This window comes from Lissotriton vulgaris, chromosome 5, assembly GCF_964263255.1.
Source record: "Lissotriton vulgaris chromosome 5, aLisVul1.2, whole genome shotgun sequence".
NCBI lineage: Eukaryota > Metazoa > Chordata > Amphibia > Caudata > Salamandridae > Lissotriton > Lissotriton vulgaris.
The window spans coordinates 1,922,191,231-1,922,214,661 of record NC_141693.1 but is presented as its reverse complement, the minus strand read 5'-3'; the positions used below and the strand labels follow the sequence as shown (position 1 = coordinate 1,922,214,661).

Genomic DNA, 23,431 nt, shown 5'->3' with positions numbered 1-23,431 from the left:
ATTATAATTTGTAACACATACTACACTCTATCGCCCTCATTCTATCGCCCACACTCTATCGATCTCCCTCCCTTATATGTATCTATTGCCCTCACTCACTCTATCTATCTAGCGTTCTATCTATCTAGTGTTCTATCTATCTATCTATCTATCTATCTATCTATCTAGCGTTCTATCTATCTATCTATCTATTGCCCATACTCCATCTATCTATCGCCCTCACTCTATCACCCTCACTCTCTATCTATCGCACTCACTCTATCTATCTATCGCACTCACTCTATCTATCTATCGCACTCACTCTATCTATCTATCTATCTATCTATCTATCTATCTATTTATCTATCACCCTCACTCTCTCTATCTGTCTATCTATCACCCTCACTCTATCTATCGCCCTCACTCTCTCTATCACCCTCACTCTCTATCTATCTCACTCACTCTATCTTTCGCACTCACTCTATCTATCGCACTCACTCTATCTATCGCACTCACTCTATCTATCGCACTCACTCTATCTATCGCACTCACTCTGTCTATCTATCGCCATCTATCTATCTATCTATCTATCTATCTATCTATCTATCTATCTATCTATCACCCTCACTCTCTCTGTCTATCTATCACCCTCACTCTATCTATCTATCGCCCTCACTCTATCTATCTATCGCCCTCACTCTATCTATTCTCTATGTATCGCCCTCACTCTCTATCTATCTATCTCACTCGCTCTATCTATCGCATTACCACAGCACCACTCCTCACCACCACAGCATCACACAGGGGCACCACAACATCACTATGCGCTGCCACTGCATCACTCATCGCCACCACAACATCACTCAGCGCCACCACAGCATCAATATGTGCAACCATTCAACAACAACTGGTTCAAATATGTTCTCACAATGTTTCAAGCTTTATTACAAATGTCACAAAAAGATGTTAATATTCCACTTCCGATCTTGGATTTTCGTCAAAATAAAATACACTGAGCATAATCTTCACAAAAGTTATTTACGCAAGTTTAAGCTATTGCTATTATAAATTACAATAACTTTTATTTAGTATTAATTATTTAAAAAACATTAAAAGCCATTGTTATTTGTAATAGCAATACATCTAAGTGACATAAATACAACACATATTGCATTACAAATGCTATAGGTGTCAAATTTAGTTATAACTATTGGCATTGTAAATGACAAAGCTATTAATTTCGCTATTTTCAAAACCAACACAGAAATAAAAAAAGTGTCATTTACAATACCAATAGCTCAAACTTTCCTAATGCGAGACCTATTGCATCGCAAATGCTTGTTATATCTAGTGTGTGTAGGGCTCTCTCAGCCACTCGCTGCGGGTTTTGGAATAAAACTGGCAATTCTATGGACTGATTGATATGGAAAGTGGATATAACTTTTGGCATAAACTTAGGGTTAGTATGAAGCACTACCTTATTGTTGTGTAATTGCATGAAAGGCTCTTGAATGGCTAATGCCTGTATCTCACTCACTCTCCTGAAAGAGGTAATGGCAATCAAAAATGCCACCTTCCAAGTCAGAAATTGTAATTCACATGAATGTAGTGGTTCAAACGGAGGTCCCATAAGTCTGGTAAGTACTATATTTAAGTTCCAGAACGGTGATGGTGGGTGCTTTGGAGGGATTATCCTTTTAAGTCCTTCCATAAAAGCTTTGATTGGGGGTACTCTAAACAAGGGCATGTGTTGTCTGTTTTGGAGATATGCTGCCATAGCGGCAAGATGTCGCCTTATGGAAGAGTATGCTAGATTGCATCTTTGAAGATGCAATAGGTAACAGATAACGTTTGGGATGGAAACATCTAATGGATTGATTTGGTTATTTTTGCAATAAATTACAAATCTTTTCCACTTAGCTGCATAGCATGCTCTAGTAGTTGGGCGCCTTGCCTCCTTGATAATGTTCATGCAGTCAGGAGGCAAATTAAGGTACCCGAACTCAGGAGCCAGATCGCTAGGTTCATCTGATTGGGATCTGGGTGCCTGATTTCTCCATGGTTCTGAGTTAAAAGATGTGGCGAGAGGCGCAGTCTTTGGTGGGGAACAACTGAAAGTTCTAGGAACGTTGTGTACCATGGTTTTCTTGCCCTTTTGGGAGCAACCAGGATCATTGTGAGTGACTGCTGGCATAGTTTGCGTGCCACCAGCGGAATCAGTGGGGCTGGTGGAAAAGCGTATGCAAATCTGCCTGACCAGTTATCCATATCGCATTGCCCTGTGACAACGGATGTGGGAACCTGGCGGCAAAGTACTGGCATTTTGAGTTTTCGTTTCTGGCAAACAGGTCTATCTCGGGATGCCCCCATTCTTGGAAGAATGGTTGGAGAACCTGCGGGTGAATCTCCCATTCATGTAGCAGTTGACTGCCTGCTTAACAGATCTGCTACTTGATTGTCTTTCCCTGGCAGCTGTTCTGCTAGGAGAAAAATGTTCTTTGGAATTGCCCACCTCCATATGCTCTGTGCTAGGTGAGACAGCTGCAGAGAGTGTGTCCCTCCTTGCTTCTGTATGTAATACATGGCGGTCATGTTGTCCGTCCGGATCAACACAGCTTTGTTGTACAAGTATTTCTGAAAAGCTTTCAGTGCTAGAAATACTGCTAACAATTCTAAGTGGTTGATGTGCAGTGTCTTTTGATTGATTGTCTAAAGCCCTTGGACTGTGTATTAAAGTAGGTAGGCTCCCCAACCTGTCAGTGATGCGTCCGCTGTTAGTACTACTTGTGGAACCGGCTCTTGGAACAGTCGCCCCTTGGAAAGGTTTTGTGGGTTCCACCACTGCAGAGAGTTGTAAGCGCGACTGTCCACCAATACTAGGTCTTTTAATTGTCCTTGAGCTTGGTTCCACTGCCGTGCTAGGCATTCTTGCAACGGACGCATTTGAAGTCGGGTATCAGGGACAATGAATATGCAGGAGGCCATCATGCCTATGAGCTGCATGAACACTCGAGCTGGTAAAGAGTGTTGTGCCTGAAACTATTGAATGAGTCTGCATATTGGCTATCCTGGCTGGATTTGGATATGCCTTTGCTACTGAGGTATCTATTGTAGCTCCCAGATATTGCTGAATGTGGGAGGGCTGTAGATGTGATTTTGGGTAATTTATGGAAAACCTCAGACTGTGCAGCAGCTGGAGTGTCTGAGACGTATGGCTTGCACATTGCGCGTACGAGTTGGCCTTTATGAGCCAATCGTCGAGGTATGGAAACACGTGGATGTGTTGCCTTCTGAGGTGTGCTGCTACTACCGCTAGGCATTTTGTGAAAACTCTTGGGGCTGTAGTTACCCCGAAGGGGAGAACTTTGAATTGATAATGTTGACCTTCTATTGTGAACCTGAGGTATTTTCTGTGAGCTGGATGTATAGGTATGTGAAAGTATGCATCTTTGAGGTCTAATGTAGCAAGGAAGTCGCCTTGCTGGAGTAACGGGAGTACTTGCTGTAGAGTAATCATATGGAAATGCTCTGAGAGTATGTATTGATTTAGCGGTCTGAGGTCTAGTATGGGTCTGAGGGACCCATCTTTCTTGGGAATTAGGAAGTATAGAGAGTATACTCCTGTTCCTCGGTGTTGAGAAGGGACTGGCTCTATGGCTCGCTTTTCTAGCATGGACGCGACCTCTTGATGTAACAGTGTGATGTATTCTTTGGACATAGGACGATGTTTGGGTGGTATGTTGGGTGGAGTAGAAGTGAGTTCCAGGCGGGAACCATACTGGATAATTTGTCTCACCCACCTGTCTAGGGTAATGGCGTTCCAGACTGGTAGGAATGGTTTATTCTGCCTCCGACCGGTGTTGGGTGGTCTGGAGGGAGTGTGATAAAGTCACTGTACTCTGGGTGTTACTTTTAAATGTAGAGGAAGTCTGTGATGTGTTGGCTCTTGCGGAGCCTCTGTAGGAGAAGCGACGAAAGGAACCTCTTTGTTGTTGAAGAAACTGAAGTGCGCCCATAGACTTAGGAGTTTCTGTATCTTTTTTCATTCTGTCTAAGATGGTGTCTACTGCAGGACCAAACAGGAAATCTTGGTTAACTGGTTGGTTGAGGATTGTGGATTGCACCTCGTTCTTAAAACCAGAGATACGTAGCCACGCATGCCTGCGCAGTAATACACTAGTATTAATGGATCTGGCTGCTGTATCAGCTGCGTCAAGCGCACATTTAATGGAAGCATTAGTTATAAATTTGCCTTCCTGTATGAGGTTGTTAGCCTTAGCTTTAAAAGGTTCTGGTAGATGTTGCAACAAACCTTCAAGTTGGCCGTAATGCGCTCTATCATAGCGTGCTAATAGAGCCTGTGTGTTCGCAATTCTCCATGAGTTTGCAGCCTGTGAGGCTACCCTTTTGCCTGAGGCTTCTAATATCTTAGACTCTTTGTCAGGAGGGGGAGCATCTCCTGTTGTTTGTGAGTTGGCTCTCTTTCGAGCGTCTGCTACTACTAGTGAGTCTAGAGGCAACTGGGATTTAATATAGGTAGGGTCTGAAGGGGCTGCCTTATATTTCTTCTCAATTCTGGGATTGAGTACACGCACTCTGGCTGGATCCTTGAATATGTCTGGCGCATGTTTAAGTACCCCTTTTAACATAGGAAGTGTCCTGACATTTTTTTCAGAAGTAGGAAAGGTGTCAAATAGAAAATTCTCTTCTATTGGGTCTGTGTGCATGTCCACATTGTGGTATTTTGCTGCCCTATCTAGCAATTGGTTAAAAAGAATGGTGTTGTCAGTAGGCGACGGCTTTGTAGGGTATGTGCAGGTGTCTGGGATGGGCTGTGGATCATACGGATCGTTCTGTCATCCCTTGGGTCATCCTGTGCATCAGGATCCTGGGGCTCATCAAAATTACCCTGAGGATCTTCCCCCATGTTATCTTCCTCATCATACTGTGAATGTGTAGGAGAGTAAGGCACAAAAGGCATACTAGGAAAGAATGGAGGAGGAGTGAAAGGCCTTGAGGGAGAGGTCTCAAAGTCTTTTCTCTTTGGAGGAACAGGGGAAGGAGTGTCTGTGTCCAGTGGTCTCTTTTTCCGGTGGTAAACTGTAACGTGTCCTGTTTCAGGGTCTATATACAGTTTAGATTGTTCCTCACTCACTGGATCAGGGTGGAAGAGTTCTTCCTCAACTGTCTGTGGCCTTGGTGCCGATGTTTTTGGCTTAGTGACTAGTCCGTGACTTTTTGGCTCGAGGGCCTTCAGTCGTGGAGCTCTTTCCGGTTCGACTGCTGCTTTAGGGTCGGAGACATTTTTCGGTTCGATGTCCTTTGTTGGTGTAACAGTCTTTTTTGGTTCGGCGACCTTCTTTGGATCGACGACCTGTTTCGGATCGACCGGAGTCTTTGGATCAATACTTTTGGGTGTTTGGGCTTGTTTTTTATGCTCGACGACCTTTTTCAGCTCGATGTTTTTGGTCGAGTCGACGGGCTTTGTAGTGCGATCTTGTTTTTGTTGATCACCACTCTTTTAGGCTTGACGGTTTTCTTTGGGTAGAGTATTCTCTTTGGATCGACGACCTTCTTTGGCTCGGAGCTCTTTTTCAGTTCGATAGCTTCTGGCTCGATAACCTTTTTTGGGTGGCTGACCTTCTTTGGTTCGAGAACCTTCTTCGGTTCGACGACCTTTGGTCCGACAACTTTCCTCGGTTCGACGACCTTCGGTTCGACAACCTTTTTAGGGTCGACAACCTTTTTGGGGAGAGTGTTGCTCGGTCCAGGTCTATTAGAAGGCTTGGTTTTGGGCTTCGGAGCCGAGCCGGATGGCAGGGTCTCTGAAGGAGTTTGTCGATCTAGGCTAAGGCCTTTAGGCGATGCTTCGACCGGAGCCTTGTCTTTTGGTATAAGCGGGCCTGGGGGCCGAGTACTCACTTTTTGCCCCGGCGTGATCTGGTCATCGGAGTCCGACTGGTCCTCAACGATGACTATTTCTAGATCAGAGTCCGCCGCTTCCGGGAGGGCGTGTTAGTCATCGAAGATATTCTCCGGTTCCGGTGCTTGCCGCTGCATCTCTTGCCTAGCGGCCCGTCGATTCCGGATGGTCTTCTTCGAACGGAATTGGGCACATGCTGGGTAATTTTGTTTGTTGTGGTCTGGTGATAAACACCTGTTGCATACTGTATGTTTGTCAGTATGTGGAAATTTGGCGTGGCATTGTGGGCACCTTTTGAACGGGCTCCTTTCCATCGACGACCGGATCGTGGTGGAAATTTTGATCGAGTCAAGGAGTACCGAACGAGAACAATACCGTCGAGGTAGAAGGCCTTTTGGCCTTAGAAAATAGTTTAGTTTCGGTTCCGAAGTTGGAGTAGAGGAATAACATCCAAACCCAATGGCGGAAAAAAACAATCTGGGGATGGAGAAGACGCCCATGCGCACTGTAGTCCAGGTGAGGAGTCACCTATCTCGTGATACTTTGAAGACTCTTCCAGGACAACAAGGCACAATCATTCGGACCCAACACTAGGCGGCGGCGATCTATGCACAGATATGAATTCAGCAGCCCACATGGCTCGAACATATATCTTCTTTTAACACATTCTGTGGGGTGCATTACTTGGTTGAATGCCATGTCTCCTAGAGGTAGTTTTGCAATTCAAAGCTGATTGTTGTGTTTAAACTAACACCCACTAAGACGTAATAGAAAACACCCTAGTCTTTTTTTCAATCTTGCCCATCTCTACATAAGATTTTCACCTGTAATTTCAGTCGTTAAATTGATTTCTGCTCAACTAAATTTTATATGAATTTGGGCTAATATACTAATTTAAAGGTTTGTTTGCTGCAACACTACATATCCCAAATGCACTTTTGTTACAGGAATGCAATTGCTTGTCTCAGACTACAAAAGGCAAGCATAGAATTTTTCACAGAAACCTTGTTTTATGTTCATGCAAAAGATTGTTTTCAATGTGCTCTAGTTCAGCCACATCTTATATCAAAAATGGAGGCCCAATAGTCTAACAATCCAGTTTCCTGCAGAGGTACAACAAGTTCTGCACAGGTGAATAGGACAAAGGCTGCCTGAAAGTCAGAAGTTTGTGGCAGTATAACATCTCGAAGATGTTATACTAAAAGTTCCTTTGAGCATATGGCGCTCAATATGAGTTTCTGTCGACGTGTTTCAGTGAAACAATCTAATTATCAACACCTAGATAATTTTACTGTTTTATCGTGATTAAAATTGATTGAATCAGAGATAAGATGTACTGTACGAAATATGTTGGTCTGCAAAAACGAAAGAATTGTAAATGTATACATGCACTGTACCACTTTATTTTCAACTGTTACTACTCTGTTTTCTTCTTTAATAAAAATATTAATAAAAAAATAATTGAATGAATCAATAATTATCCTGAAGCAGGTGATGATAATGTGATTGTTTCGCTGAAACGCTGCATTGACAGATAGAGTTCAAAGGAACTTTTATTTCTATAGATTTTTCCGTTTTAGGCCTTTTTTTTTTAAATGATTGAGAGAATGTTATGAATTTGTCAACTGTTTTTTTATTATTGTGGTTACCAATGTATGTATTAAGTAGATAAGTGAAATATATGTAACAATTGTTATTTGTAAAAATGAAATAATAAATAATTTTTAAAACAAGAATTAATGTTGAAGGTTAATTACTGATCTAGTAAGTATTTGGTTCTTTCTCTTTTTCTGGCTCAAGGACGACTTTAGCCTTTTAATTCATAGTGAGCACGTAGTTATATGTCTAATGCAAACTGATTTGTTGTGGATATGTTTTACATTTTTGGATGGTCTATAGAGTTCGGATTTTTCTAAGGCATAAATTAGGTGATATAGAAAAGGGAATCTTATGTTGTTATTAGTATAAATACATCCTGTCCCTTTACGGGGTATTGGGGGCGACTCCTTTGAGTTTTGATAACTTCATGAGTGTGTGTGGTCACTGCTGTGATGGGTAAGTAGTGCCTTGTCTAACGAAGACATATACCTTTTGTGTGCCTTCATGAGTGTGAGGTCACTGCTGTGATGGGTAAGCAATGCCTTGTCTAGCGAAGACATACGCCTTGTGGTTGTCTCAGTGAGTGTGTGGTCACTGCTGTGATCTGCAAGCAGTACCTTGTCTAGTAAGGAAATACTCCTTGTGTGTGCCTCTGTGAAAGTGTGGTCACTGCGTGTGATCGGTAAGCCTGCCTTGTTTAGCGAACACATACACCTTGTGTGTGAGTGTGTGGTCACTGCTACGATTGGTAGGCAGTGCCTTGTCTAGTAAGGACATGCACCTTATGTGTGCCTATGTGTGTGTGTTGAATGCTACAGTCAGTACGCAGGGCCTTGTCTAGTGAAGACATACACCTTGTGTGCGCCTCCGCGAGTGTGTGTTCATTGCAGTGATCGTTAAGCAGTGTCTTGTCTATTGAGGTCACACACCTTGTGTGTGCCTTCGTGAGTGTGTGGTCACTGCTGTGATGGGTGAGCAGTACCTTGTCTAGTGAGGATACACCTTATGTCTGTCTCTGTGAATGTGTGTTCAACGCTGAAGTCAATAAGCAGTGCTTTGTCTAGTGAGGACATACACCTTGTGTGTGCCTCCGTGTTTGTTCACTGCTCTGATGGGTGACCAGTGCCTTGTCTAGTGAGGATAAACCTTATATGTGTGCCTCCATGAATGTGTTTTCAACGCTGCAGTCTATAAGCAGTGCTTTGTCTAGTGAGGATACACCTTGTGAGTTCCCATGTGAGTGTTTGTTCACTGCTGTGATGGTTTAAGCAGTGTCTTGGCTAGTGAGGATACACTTATGTGTGCCTCCATGGGTGTGTGATCACTGCTGTGATCGGTAAGCAGTGACTTGTCTAGTGAGCAGAGGTGTCCCACATGGACAAGGCCATCACTCTCACATCCTGGCTAAGGCACCGCTTGCTTACTTGGGGAGCTAATGACACGGTCGCTTCTCTCGGACTCGTTGTTGTCCATAGGATGGAGCAGTCGCGCTTCTTTCATTGTCAACGAATAGACAGTACTGGCAATGAGAGGGCCTGTTAAAGAAAGAAATCACAAATAAGTCAGTCTGCAAGAGGGCAATATATAATACTGAGAAGAATCAGCTGTTTGTGTCACACAACTGACGTTCATTGGTGGAGCGGATATTGAGGCCAGCACGTCAGGCTTAGTCCAGAAATTCAAAGACAAACAAAGTGACAGATGTGCACACCCATCCAATAGAGACAATGTGAGAGAAGGACCCACTCCCCTCACAAAACACAATGTGGAAGACTGACTTCTCTTCAGGAGAGACAGAGTGAGAGATAGGCATGTGCTTCAAGAGAGAGACCGCGTGGGAGATGTCATCGACCTTCAAGAGAATGAGACACACATCCTCCCCAACATAAGAATCAATGATACGGCTTCAACCATGAGCGGGGAGGATGTAAGTGATGCCTCCCTCAGGATACACTGTAGGAGATGCATTATGTCTTGCATGTTTCCTTTCTTGGTTTAGGTGAACTGATGCACGATGGGTTAGTGTGGCCTAGAGAATGTAATGATGTCACAGAATGTCAGCGTACGTAAGCACATTCTAGATGGCCAGGTTTGGGACAGTTGATGGGAGGATGGAGCCTCGAGAGAAGTTACCATAGTTAGGTTGTAACATGGGAAACAAGCATTTGCAATGCAATAGGTCTCGCATCAGGAAAGTTTGAGCTATTGGTATTGTAAATGACTAATATTTTATTTATGTGTTGGTTTTGAAAATAGCGAAATTAATAGCTTTCTCATTCACAATGCCAATAGTTTTAACTTTCGCAAATGTGACACCTATAGCATTTGTAATGCAATATGTGTTGTATTTACGCGACTTAAATGAATTGATATTACAAATAACAAAGTCTTCATTTTTTAAATAATTAATACTTAAATAAAAGTTATTGTGATTTATAATGGCAATAGGTTAAAGTTTTGTAAATAACTTTTGTGAAAATTATGTTCAGTGTATTTTATTGTGATGAATATCCAAGAACAGAAGTGAAATATTAACATCTTTTTGTGACATTTGTAATAAAGCTTGAAACATTGAGAGAACATATTTGAACTAGTTGTTGTTGAATGGTTACACAGATTGATGTGGTGGCGACGAGTGGCATTCAGTGATGCTGTGGTAGCGCATAGTGATGTTGTGGTGCCCCGGAGTGATTCTGTGGTGGTGCGGAGTGATTCTGTGGTGGTGCGGAGTGATTCTGTGGTGGTGCGGAGTGATTCTGTGGTGGTGCGGAGTGATTCTGTGGTGGTGCTGAGTGATTCTGTGGTGGTGCTGAGTGATTCTGTGGTGGTGCTGAGTGATTCTGTGGTGGTGCTGAGTGATTCTGTGGTGGTGCTGAGTGATTCTGTGGTGGTGCTGAGTGATTCTGTGGTGGTGCTGAGTGATTCTGTGGTGGTGCTGAGTGATTCTGTGGTGGTGCTGAGTGATTCTGTGGTGGTGCTGAGTGATTCCGTGGTGGTGCTGAGTGATTCCGTGGTGGTGCTGAGTGATTCCGTGGTGGTGCTGAGTGATTCCGTGGTGGTGCTGAGTGATTCCGTGGTGGTGCTGAGTGATTCCGTGGTGGTGCTGAGTGATTCCGTGGTGGTGCTGAGTGATTCCGTGGTGGTGCTGAGTGATTCCGTGGTGGTGCTGAGTGATTCCGTGGTGGTGCTGAGTGATTCCGTGGTGGTGCTGAGTGATTCTGTGGTGGTGCTGAGTGATTCTGTGGTGGTGCTGAGTGATTCTGTGGTGGTGCTGAGTGATTCTGTGGTGGTGCGGAGTGATTCTGTGGTGGTGCTGAGTGATTCTGTGGTGGTGCTGAGTGATTCTGTGGTGATGCTGAGTGATTCTGTGGTGATGCTGAGTGATTCTGTGGTGGTGCTGAGTGATTCTGTGGTGGTGCTGAGTGATTCTGTGGTGGTGCTGAGTCGTTCTGTGGTGGTGCCGAGTCGTTCTGTGGTGGTGCCGAGTCGTTCTGTGGTGGTGCCGAGTCGTTCTGTGGTGGTGCCGAGTCGTTCTGTGGTGGTGCTGAGTCGTTCTGTGGTGGTGCTGAGTCGTTCTGTGGTGGTGCTGAGTCGTTCTGTGGTGGTGCTGAGTCATTCTGTGGTGGTGCTGAGTGGTTCTGTGGTGGTGCTGAGTGGTTCTGTGGTGGTGCTGAGTGATGCTGTGGTGATGCGATAGATAGAGTGAGGGCGATAGATAGAGGGAGGGCGATGGATAGATAGAGGGAGGGCGATGGATAGTGGGAGGGCAATGGATAGATAGAAGGAGGGCGATGGATAGAGGGAGGGCGATGGATAGATAGAGGGAGGGTGATGGATAGATAGAGGGAGGGCGATGGATAGATAGAGGGAGGGCGATGGATAGATAGAGGGAGGGCGATGGATGGATAGAGGGAGGGCGATGGATAGACAGGGGGAGGGCGATGGATGGATAGAGGGAGGGCGATGGATAGTGGGAGGGCAATGGATAGATAGAAGGAGGGCCATGGATAGAGGGAGGGCGATGGATAGATAGAGGGAGGGTGATGGATAGATAGAGGGAGGGCGATGGATAGATAGAGGGAGGGCGATGGATAGATAGAGGGAGGGCGATGGATGGATAGAGGGAGGGCGATGGATAGACAGGGGGAGGGCGATGGATGGATAGAGGGAGGGCGATGGATAGAGGGAGGGCGATGGATAGATAGAGGGAGGGCGATGGATAGATAGAGGGCATAGGGTACTGCCCTTAGAGTACCCTATTCCTGCTACAAGCAGCACACAGCATTGATGACACATGAGCTGTCCTGCAAAAAGTGTACATTTGTGATCCCTGAGGATCAGTTTTTGCCCCTTTGCTCGAAGACAGCAAAAGTGAGAAAGAATGAGAAATAAATAGAGATAGAGAATGTGAGAGAAAAATTAAAAGAGGAGAGAAAGAGACAGAGAGGGAAGGATGACAGAGTGCAGAAAAACATGTAAGAGAGAAAGAAAGAAAAATAAGGCAGAGAAAGATAGGATATGAAAATAGAAGAAATAAATGAGGATAAATAGATATAGAAAGGAGCAAAAGAAAGGCAGTGAAGGAAAAAGATACATTAGAAGAAAATTAAAGGAAGAAAAAACGAAACAGTGAAATGAATGAATGAAAGGAGAAGAAAAAAGAATGACAGAGAACGGCATAAAGAGACAAATAAGGAAATCAGAATTGAGAGAGGAAAGAAGGCAAGAGAAAAAAAGACAAGAAAAGGATGTGGTGTAAGGCAAGAAGAAAATGAGAGGTACAAAGGCAAAGAGAGAAGAAGTTTAAATAAAATGGGAAAGAAAACAAGCATTTGCAATGCAATAGGCCTCGAATTTACTAAGTTTGAGCTATTGGCATTGTAAATGACAATGCCATTTTTTATGATTTGGTGTTTTAAAAATAAATAAAAGGCATTGCCATTTACAATGGTAATAGCCTAAAATTGCGTAAATGCGAGACTATTACATTGCAAATGTTTGTTTTTGTTAGGCACGGAGAGATTAAGTGATTTGCCCAAAATCACAGGATGTTCAGCGTCATTGCCGAGACTTTAACCCTGTTCCCTAGATTAGAGGTCGACTGCTCTAGCCGTTAGGCCAACTACTCTCCCCAATTGTAATGGAGTCAATTAAAACTGGTTCCACTTGATCGTGCACATGGATAATGAAGTGTATCGACATCAGTTGTTAATTTATTAATAAGCAACTAGAAAGCCTTGTGTTTGCACTGGACACAGGCTGTGCAATGTCTGAAGCCCTACAGATCGTAAGTGGGTTTTTGAGGAAACCACGTGTAATAGGATTTTTCCACCTAAGTTTACAATTGTTCCTCTATAGTTACTTAAATAGCAGAACGGCCAGCAGAAAGGCAATGCTGTGAGTTCACCAATGGGACTCACTGCATTTAAAATGTAAATCTCCATCATAGGTCTACGCCACGGCAACACATTGTGGTTTGAATGCTTTAATGTTTCAATTCAGGGTGTTGAGCAGCAAAATGTTAGAAATGAATAATCTTTTATTACACTGAAGGGGTGATGCTGTGGTGGCCGTGAGTGATGCTGTGGTGGTGCTGACTGATGATGTGCTAATGTTTTTTGATGTTGTGGCACTGTGGAGTGATGCTGTGGTAGCGCATATTGATGTTATGGTTGTATTGAGTGATGCTGTGGTCTTCCTGAGTGATGCTGTGGTGTTCCTGAGTAATGCAGTGGTGTTCCTGAGTGATGCTGTTGTTGTGGTGAGTGATGCTTTTGTGAAGGTGAGTGATACTGCGGTGGCCCTGAGTGATGTTGTGTTGGTAATGAGCGATGGTGTGGTGGGGATGACTGATGCTGTGGTGGTGCTGTGTGATGTTGTGGTGGTCCAGAGTGATGCTGTGGTGGTGGTGAGTGACACTGTGGTGGTGGTGAGTGACGCTGTGGTGGTGGTGATTGATGATGTGCAGCTGCTGAGTGATGTGGTTGAGCTGAGTGATGCTGTGGTATTTCTGAGTGATGCTGTGGTGGTGCTGAGTGATGTTGTGGTGATTGATGGTGTGCTGGCCCTGAGTGATGCTGTGCTGGCCCTGAGTGATGCTGTGCTGGCCCTGAGTGATGCTGTGGTGTCCCCGAGTGATGCTGTGGTGGTGCTGTATGATGCTGTGGTGATGCTCATTGATGATGTGGAGCTGGTGAGTGATGTTGTGGTTGTACTGCGTGAAGCTGTGGTGTTTCTGAGTGATTGTGTGGTGGCGCCGAGTGATGCTGTGGTGGTGTTGAGTGATGCTGTGGTGGTGCTGAGTGATGCTGCAGTGGTGCTGAGCAATGTTGTGCTGGCTTTGAGTGATGCTGTGGTGGTGCTGATTGACACTGTGGTGGTGTTGACTGATGCTGTGGTGAAGCTGAGTGATATCGTTGTGTCCCTGGTGCTGAGTGATGCTGTGGTAGTGCTGAGTGATGCTGTGCTGGCCCTGAGTGATGCTGTTGTGGCGCTGAGTGATGCTGTTGTGGCGCTGAGTGATGCTGTTGTGGCGCTGAGTGATGCTGTTGTGGCGCTGAGTGATGCGGTTGTGGCGCTGAGTGATGCGGTTGTGGCGCTGAGTGATGCTGTGGTGGCACTGAGTGATGCTGTGGTGGTACTGAGTGATGCTGTGATGACCCTGAGTGAGAATAACTAAGCCTCTTGAAAGGTAAGTTCCAATGCTGTGGAAGTGGTCAAAAAAACATATGTTTTCGCAGTGATAATCTTAAGAGTTGTGCTAATATCGTCATTTATATAGTGTACCTATCGCCTGTTACCAAACTGCAAAGTATACAATGTTGTTTTTGGACAGCAGACTCCTTGTCACATCCTTCTCGCTTTGAATAAAGTGGTTGCGTGCTAAAAATAGTCTAAAGGCTTTAAAATACAGAATTGACTCCATAAGCACATTTAGAAAGTTTGCAATTGCTGAAGAGTAAATGTAGTGGTGGGAGACGGAAGAATCCTTTGTTGTTGTGCTTAGCTGTAAAGATTGTTATCGTCCTTCTAACCAACATATGGTTTTTATTGCCACATTTGTCTGTAAAGGTTCTGAACAGCAAACACATGCCAGGGAACGGTGAAACGGGGATAGGGGGTGTAAGAGGGAAGGAAATGACAAAGGTGGAAGAGTTTTTAATAATAAATGTAATTTAAACATTTTGATGAAGGTTACAGTGGAAAGAATCAATAAAACAGCTTGGCGTGTTTTCGGGTGTAGCAGCAGCGGTGTTATTTTTTTTTAAAGGAGGCTTTTTTTTTTTTTACAGATCACGTCCTTGTTGATGTTTACCCAACAAAGGCTGTTAAGAATGCATATTTTCACTATGCAGGTTCATGTGTTGCTAAGGAACAAGTCCAAATTAAAACAGTGTGGTTGCACTGTTTATTTAACCACAAACAACTTCCAAGCATCTCCTTACGCCATATATATCACTACAGACACTGTTGTAACAAGTAGAGAGGCCTAGTCCAATACTAACATAGATGGGTTCAAAATAAAATTATTTAATCAAATCTGGCATTAATGGCATCACGGTGTTTTGTGCATGTGCATTTAAATGGCATTTATCAGTTGGAAACTGACCCGAAGAACTAGAATCTAATTTGAGTTTGCTCGACTGACAGTCCGTGTGATCTTTGCACAACGCATGACAGCCTTGGTATGACTGGAAAAATTGCGCATTAAGCCTTTGACACATCTGGATGTTTATGCAGACGGTAGGCCTACTGCAGAGGGGTGATCAGCTCTGGAGCTAAGCTTTGAAGTGAGCGCCTAGATGGCGGATGGAGGTGAGCGTGTGCCAGCAGGTACAGGAACTGGGATCTCCTCCATGAAGGCAGGACTGCCCCAGCAACCCCAGGGACATTCCTCCAGTCAGGTGAGGGCTAGAGGTTAGCAGCCAGAGCTCCACGGCAGAGAGATCAAAGGCTGGGATGGATCTCGGTACCAGGGGCAGAGGGGTGTAGGCAGAGGGAAGAGAAGGGTGAGAGTAAGAGTCGAAGGGGAGGAGGGAGCGAGGAAGATCGAATGGAAAGGGAGAGACAATGAACAGAGTCAGGGAAGAGACAGAGGGAAGATGAAGAGGGAGAGGGCATAGATTAGAGGGACAGGGTGGGTTATAGAACCAGGGAAGGGATGGTGAGAGAAAAGGAGGGAAGGCAGGGGAAAGGAGGGTGACTGGGAACGAGTGAGAAAGAGCAAAGGCAGGGAGGACGAGGTACGGGTGGGGAGAGTAAAGTGTTAGACGAGGTGGAGACAGTGGGGGAAGAGTAATAGGGTAGGGAAATAAAAGGGGGTAAGGGAGAAGAGGGCAACGAACGACGATAGCGATGCATGCAGCGCAGTGCTTAAAGAATGCCAGGGCATCTCCTGAACCAGACCCTATGAGGCCCTCTGCTTTCGTAATTTGCCAGCTGAAAATACACACACTTAACATGCACAGCAGATGCTGGTGCAAAGTTCTAAGTTTCACATAACTGCACAACATTACATTAGAAGGATGAGCAGCACACCCGCTCTGTGCCACAGACAGAAAAAAAAAAAGATTATGGTCACACTACAAATTTACAAAACATGTGCACTGCCACCACCACTTTACATGATGTACCAAGGTCATGGCAGTGGACAGTAGTCCATTGCCTAATATGGGGGCATGCTTGGTGTCCCTAATATAGGTCACAGGAAAGATGCCAGACCACGCATTTCCAGATACAGGCATAGGTTTATATGCACACACCACATTAAGGTATCGGCAGGGCCAAAATAATTGTCAGGAGGTGTAACACTCCATCTATGATGCAAGGACATTCTTGTCCCACCACTGAGTCCAGTAATATTGCACAGCAAATGACGTGGTTCAGCATGTTCAACTAATATTTCCAATGAATATTTTTTTATTACTCATAATTGCATTTGACTATAACCATGCCTTTAACGTGATCACGCTTCACCACAAGATTAAAAAGACGTGTTGGAAGGTCTGGTGCAAATTGTGGATGGCACTGGAACTACCTGTCAGCTGATGATCACCTCTGAACCAGCTAGGCAGGTGGCCTCTGCTCCAGTTGTTGCCACCTCTGCCCGGTGATGACTGCTTTGATTTCTGCACACATGGGGAATGGACAAATGGGCCTAGACAAGCTTCCCACAGGTGGCCTTTACGGCCAGCAGCAAACAAGTAAACCGATCAAGGACGTAAAGCAACATGGTGTGTTGTTGCAGTATGACACTGTTTGTGGGAGTACGATGCAGACCATGGTCTGGGGGTTGGGGAGCAGAGTTAACACTAACACCTCACCAAGGACATGTGCACCTGGTGGCATGGTCTGTATTGTATGAATAAATTTGGCCTCATCAGGCCCACCAGTTCCCCCAAACAACATCATCTGCAGCACACTGTCAGCCCTGAAGTCAAACAATCCAAGGCTTCAGACTTAGGAATTTTGTTACAAGTGTAGATTGTGCTTTTCATAACTGCCTGGGAAATGTAACTGTTTTCACCATCCTTACATGATAACCTTACTGTCTTTGCTGAGATCCCTTCTAAGGATTATAATTACTGTAATCAGGGCTGCATGGTCATTCATGCATCAATCTGTACTTGTGTAAGTAGACGGTTATACTCTTATCTTCATTTAAATCTTTACTACAGTTTCGAAATCCTACAGTCCCACTATATTGAGAAAACGAAATAATAACAAATAATCATTGTATATTGAATAATAATATAATAAAAAATGTTAGTTAACTGAGCCAAATAAAATATGCCTGCTCTCCTGCTCATGACCCGAGCACGAATACATGAACATAACCTCTCCTGTGGCAGGGTAGGGTCACAGAACTAGGCACATGAGGACGATTACTCGACTCCTACAGTCATGCCCCTTATTTTTAGGTCCTCTGATCTGGCTTTGTGGAATCAATTTTACATGGTTGTTGATCGCCTCCCAGAGCGTGACCCTTATAAACAATTTTATAAAACAAACTATCAAACGGATTACTTCAGGTAGAATTTTAGTTCCGACTCCATCAGCATGTAGCTGCACTGTTTTTGGGGATGGTTCAGCAGGCATTGGTGTGGGTGTTGGGTGAGGGATTTTCTACAGACTGCAGTTGCCTTGTGTTCTAGCTGTACTGTTTCCAAGTTGTGATTTCCTTGGAGGCTGGAAGATATGCCTCTGTACAACAGAAAATGAGGAAGAGGAATTCCCCACTGGAAGTCTGCAGTAGGTGTGGGAGGATTACGGTATGGCACTTCACATCTCTACTGCTTCAAAACGGGTTTTGTGATCTACACAATACAACAATAGCGATTTAATATATGTAGCAATGGGTTATTGATAAATCTACGGAGTTGAACCCTCGTGCAAATGCTGCAAGGATAATTTTGCACTGTGGTACTTTTTAGAAGACAACTCAAATTAGAGCCTCAGAGGTATATAAAATGGATTTCTAAATGCATATGTATTCATTTGGGACATTCTTAATTTGCGGATCTCTGGTTGCAAATGATCAGATGATATGTGTATATCTAAAGACAAAAGCGGCCTGCAGGTGCGTGGTTACATGCACCTTGAGCGATGTGTGTGCTCATATGTGAGTGCCCTGGTGTGTGGAAATATGTGGGTGTTATTTTAATATCTGTCCCTAGCGAGGGAAGCCATTCTTTAAAAATAATATAGGGCGCAGCCGCGCTGCCCGCGGCGACCCGGAAGCTCTTTGCCGGCCGGCCAATCCGCTCGCGGCCGACCTGAAGTCCCGCCTCCCGAGGTCCGCGAGCTGCCGGCGCATGGAGCGCCCTGCTGTCCGGGGTAGCCCGGGTCCCCAGGAGGGGGCCGGGGAGAAGGAGGAGTGTGGCACCTGTTGCGGGGCTCCTCTGACCTGAGGGAGCCCCGATTTAGATGAGGAGACGCGCCGCGCCGTGAGGAGCCCCGCCGGAAGAGCACAGTCGGTGAGTGGACCCAGGGCTGATGTGAAGTGCGTGCGTGCCTGTGTGTATGCCTTGGGGGGGGGGGGGGGGGGGGAGTGTGTGCGCGAGTGTGCGTGTGTGCGCGAGGGAATGTGTGTGCGCATGCGTGACTGTGTGTGATTGAGAGAGAATGCGAGGTAGGGGATAGTGTGCCTGTATGTGTGCCTGTATGTGTGCCGTATGCCTGCGTGTGCATGCGCGCGCCTGTGTGTGTGTGTGTGTGTGTGTGCGTGCGTGCGTGCATGCAGAGGGGTGGGGGCTGCCTGTGTCCGTGTGTGAGCAAGGGCTTTGCACCGCGCATGCGCAATCAGACGCTCGCTCCCGAGGTGAAATCTGACCTCGTCAAAGCACGCGTCTGGTAGCTGTCCACATTCTTAAATACGGGCCACAATAGGTCTGAAGCAGACACCTTCAATGCTCACGCATTGAGGGTAGGTCTGCTCGACCTAAAAAACGACCTGTACAGGATTGTGATTGTAACATGGAATAATAAACCTATATGTTCCAGATCGTGATTGTAACATGGAATAAAGAAACTACCAGTACCAGATCGACAGCTTTTGCAATATTGGGGGAGTCCGATGTATCTCCCAAAGAATCATAAATCTGATTTTACCCAGAAAATAATTCACCAGATGTTTCGCATCACTCCTTGGAGGGAGGGGCACCTATTCCTGCAACGCCTGGGTTAAAAAATGTATTGACAATCATAAATATTTCTTTGGCAGCTTATTTTGCCTGGCTAATCTAGACAGCGAAGTCCTTCAATTTGGCCATTCGATTTCCGTAAAGATACTTTTTTATTGATATCTTGTAAAAAAAAATATTTTCATCATCATAATGGCGCCTCAATTTCCTTTCCTGTTTTTTACATTCCTTCTTTAGGGCCCTCCTGAGAACCAACTGGCCCTTGTTTTTTGGTGCAGGAAAATCTAACTGCACTTATCTGGGCCAGGCTTTCCACCGTAGAGTCTATCCAATCACCTTCAGAAAAGATAGGATGCACCACCTTCCCCATCGGTCCTATGATTGGACCTACTCAACGTTGCTTGCCAGCTTAAAATGGCCAATTTCGACCACAGCCTTGAAGGTCTTCCAAAAGCTTCCTAAACATTATTTGATTTCATTTTTAGGATGGTGAACAGTATCAACAGATAATCCAACCATAATATTGGACAGGGAGTGATGTCCGCATGGATGTAAGATTTAACAAGCATTTGCAATGCAATAGGTCTCACATTTGTTGAAGTTAGAGATGTTGGCGTTCAAAATGACAATGTTTTTTACTTTTGGCTTGTTATACCAATGACAATACAGCTATGCAAATATAAATACTCCACTGCAAATAATTGTTTTAAAAAAACAACAGTAAAAACAGTCATTTTCAACCCCAACAGCTCAAACTTAAACAAATGCTGAAGTAATGTATTTGTACCAATGTGAGCACAGTAACAAATACTGCACTCAGCTAAGTACATAACATGCAATTCAGTAAACAAACACTGACAAAAGTTGGGTTTAACAATAGATCTATAAAAAACACTTCTACCGCGAACGATCCTCATTACTGGTAGAAATCTGCTTTGTCAGATAAATATAAATAAAGTAGTAGACACTGCAGCAGTTGACAACAAAAGGGACAGCGGAGAGGACACCGGCAGACACTGCAGCAGCTGACAACAACAGGGACGGCGGAGAGGACACCGGCTGACACTGGAGCAGCTGACAACAGGTACAGCGGAGAGGACACCGGCAGACACTGTAGCAGCTGACAACAGGGACAGCGGAGAGGACACCGGCAGACACTGCAGCAGCTGACAACAGGGACAGCAGAGAGGACACCGGCAGACACTGCAGCAGCTGACAACAACAGGGACGGCGGAGAGGACACCAGCAGACACTGCAGCAGCTGACAACAGGGACAGCGGAGAGGACACCGGCAGAGACTGCAGCAGTTGACAACAACAGGGACAGCAGAGAGGACACCGGCAGACTCTGCAGCAGCTGACAACAACAGGGACGGCGGAGAGGACACCGGCAGACACTGCAGCAGCTGACAACAGGGACGGCGGAGAGGACACCGGCAGAGACTGCAGCAGTTGACAACAACAGGGACAGCAGAGAGGACACCGGCAGACTCTGCAGCAGCTGACAACAACAGGGACGGCGGAGAGGACACCGGCAGACACTGCAGCAGCTGACAACAGGGACGGCGGAGAGGACACCGGCAGAGACTGCAGCAGTTGACAACAACAGGGACAGCAGAGAGGACACCGGCAGACTCTGCAGCAGCTGACAACAACAGGGACGGCGGAGAGGACACCGGCAGACACTGCAGCAGCTGACAACAGGGACGGCGGAGAGGACACCGGCAGACACTGTAGCAGCTGACAACAACAGGGACGGCGGAGAGGATACCGGCTGACACTGGAGCAGCTGACAACAACAGGGACGGCGGAGAGGACACCGGCAGACACTGCAGCAGCTGACAACAGGAACAGCGGAGAGGACACCGGCAGAGACTGCAGCAGTTGACAACAACAGAGACAGCGGAGAGGACACCGGCGGACACTGCAGCAGCTGACAACAGGGACACCGGCAGACACTGCAGCAGCTGACAACAACAGGGACAGCGGAGAGGACACCGGCAGGCACTGCAGCAGCTGACAACAACAGGGACAGCAAAGAGGACACCGGCAGACACTGCAGCAGCTCACAACAACAGGGACGGCGGAGAGGACACCGGCAGCCACTGCAGCAGCTGACAACAACAGGGACAGCGGAGAGGACACTGGCAGACACTGCAGCAGCTGACAACAACAGGGACAGCGGAGAGAACACCGGCAGACACTGCAGCAGCTGACAACAACAGGGACAGCAAAGAGGACACCGGCAGACACTGCAGCGGCTGACAACTTCAGGGACAGCCGACAACAACAGGGACAGCCGAGAACAACAGGGACAGCGGAGAGTCTGATGGTGGCAAGGGTCTCTAGTATATAGTGGAATTTACTTTATTGTACAGTTAATTAAAACTCCCAATATAGAACGTACAGCGTTAAAATCATTATAAACTTAAAAGAAAAAGGTGTTTAAAACCATTATAAGTTATCATTCTCGAATACAAAGTCTGTAACCCGCTAGTAAAATTGAAAGTGTGTCACAGTGTACTCTGCGTACTTTAACTTGGCAGGAGCTTGGCAGACTATTACTTGGTTGACAAGTTGTTACATGCTATTAGTCACTGCGGCGTGTGGTTGGTACGTAAGTCTTGTGGACACAATGTCAAAAACTGCGTCAGTCTACAGTTTAACTGGACCTCTTCAGCTTTGAAGTATATCATCACAGCTTGCCTGCAGCTTGTTACACCTTTTTGTTTCCTAAGTGATCGAAATAGGGCGCGCCTTATGTCATTCAGGTTGGGCAGATGCAGATTATGTGGATTAAGTCCTCATTCCCTGATTTGCAAAGTCGGCAAAGATGTTCATCTGGCGGAGAGGACACCGGCAGGCACTACCGCAGCTTCAGCAGAGGCGCAGATGGGCAAAACAACAGCACCAGGTATTGCATTAATAATAGTAATAGCCAAGGCAACCGAAACTATGTCAAATACTGACATCACACCATACACAGTAGTGAGCAAATTGCTATTCAGAAGTTGCCCTCCACAATCCCACTTCTGAGGGAACTTGCAGCATCTCTGACAGTTGGGGGACGTGCGTTCCTTCTGCACATGTCTTTTGATAATGCGCCCGCTGCTTTCTAGGGCCTCCTGCAAAGAGGCGACCGAGGATGGGGCAGAGGGTGGTGTGGGGGCCGGTATGGCTGGGAACACCGGGGCGTGGGGAACTGACCAAACTAGTACTACAGTGAGCACTTCAATCTGCATTCAATGAGCGCCCAAAATGTCAAAGAGGAAACACGACAGAAAATCAATGACGTATTTCGGGCAACAGGTACTGAAACTTCAACGAGAAGTCTATGTTCACTTTAGTTAGTCTGGAAGCCAACTTGAATTGGGGAGATATATGCACTCTACTTGTGGGTGTCTCTGCAGACTTCAATGCAAGAGAAGGGAATTTTACAAGAAGGCAGTCCAACTTTAACAAATGCTGAAGCGCAGGGGGGAAGGGCTACTTGGGAAATTAAAGTAAAAGTGTGCATAGTGAAGCTTCTATCTCATCGCTAGGGGACTGCAGAATACACATTGAGTTCGACGAGCCATGCCGAAGAAAATAAAGGGGCGGCTCACCAAAATAATTGTTCAATATTTTAGGCTTTTAGTAAGCAACGCAGCATGGCGGTTGTGCCACGCTGCTTTCTAAAAGCATAAAATATTTAAAATTGAGTTTGCCGAACTGTGCCTTTTTCTGGAGTTGTTGAATGGTTGCACAGAGTGATGCTGTGGCCTTCAGTGGTGCTGAGTGATGCTGTGGTGTTCAGTGGTGCCGAGTGATGCTGTGGCCTTCAGTGGTACTGAGTGATGCTGTGGCCTTCAGTGGTGCTGAGTGATGCTGTGGCCTTCAGTGGTGCCGAGTGATGCTGTGGCCTTCAGTGGTGCCGAGTGATGCTGTGGCCTTCAGTGGTGCCGAGTGATGCTGTGGCCTTCAGTGGTGCCGAGTGATGCTGTGGCCTTCAGTGGTGCAGAGTGATGCTGTGGCCTTCAGTGGTGCCGAGTGATGCTGTGGCCTTCAGTGGTGCTGAGTGATGCTGTGGCCTTCAGTGGTGCTGAGTGATGCTGTGGCCTTCAATGGTGCTGAGTGATGCTGTGGCATTCAGGGGTGCTGAGTGATGCTGTGGCATTCAGTGGTGCTGTGGCGTTCAGTGGCATTGAGTGAAGCTGTGGCATTGAGTGAAGCGGTGGCATGGGGTGAAGCGGTGGCATGGGGTGAAGCGGTGGCATGGGGTGAAGCGGTGGCATGGGGTGAAGCGGTGG

The 23,431-nt window shown here is 45.9% G+C and overlaps 1 protein-coding gene across 1 annotated transcript in view; it reads right to left on the bottom strand.

The window, feature by feature from the left end:
• LOC147717731 (uncharacterized) overlaps nt 1–23,431 on the bottom strand; it is a 93,954-nt gene that overhangs the window by 43,358 nt on the left and 27,165 nt on the right. Inside the window, exon 3 of the mRNA XM_086924510.1 lies at nt 8,926–9,036. Within this exon, the coding sequence (XP_086780636.1) occupies nt 8,926–9,036 (111 nt within the window). The remainder of the gene's footprint in view (nt 1–8,925; nt 9,037–23,431) is intronic.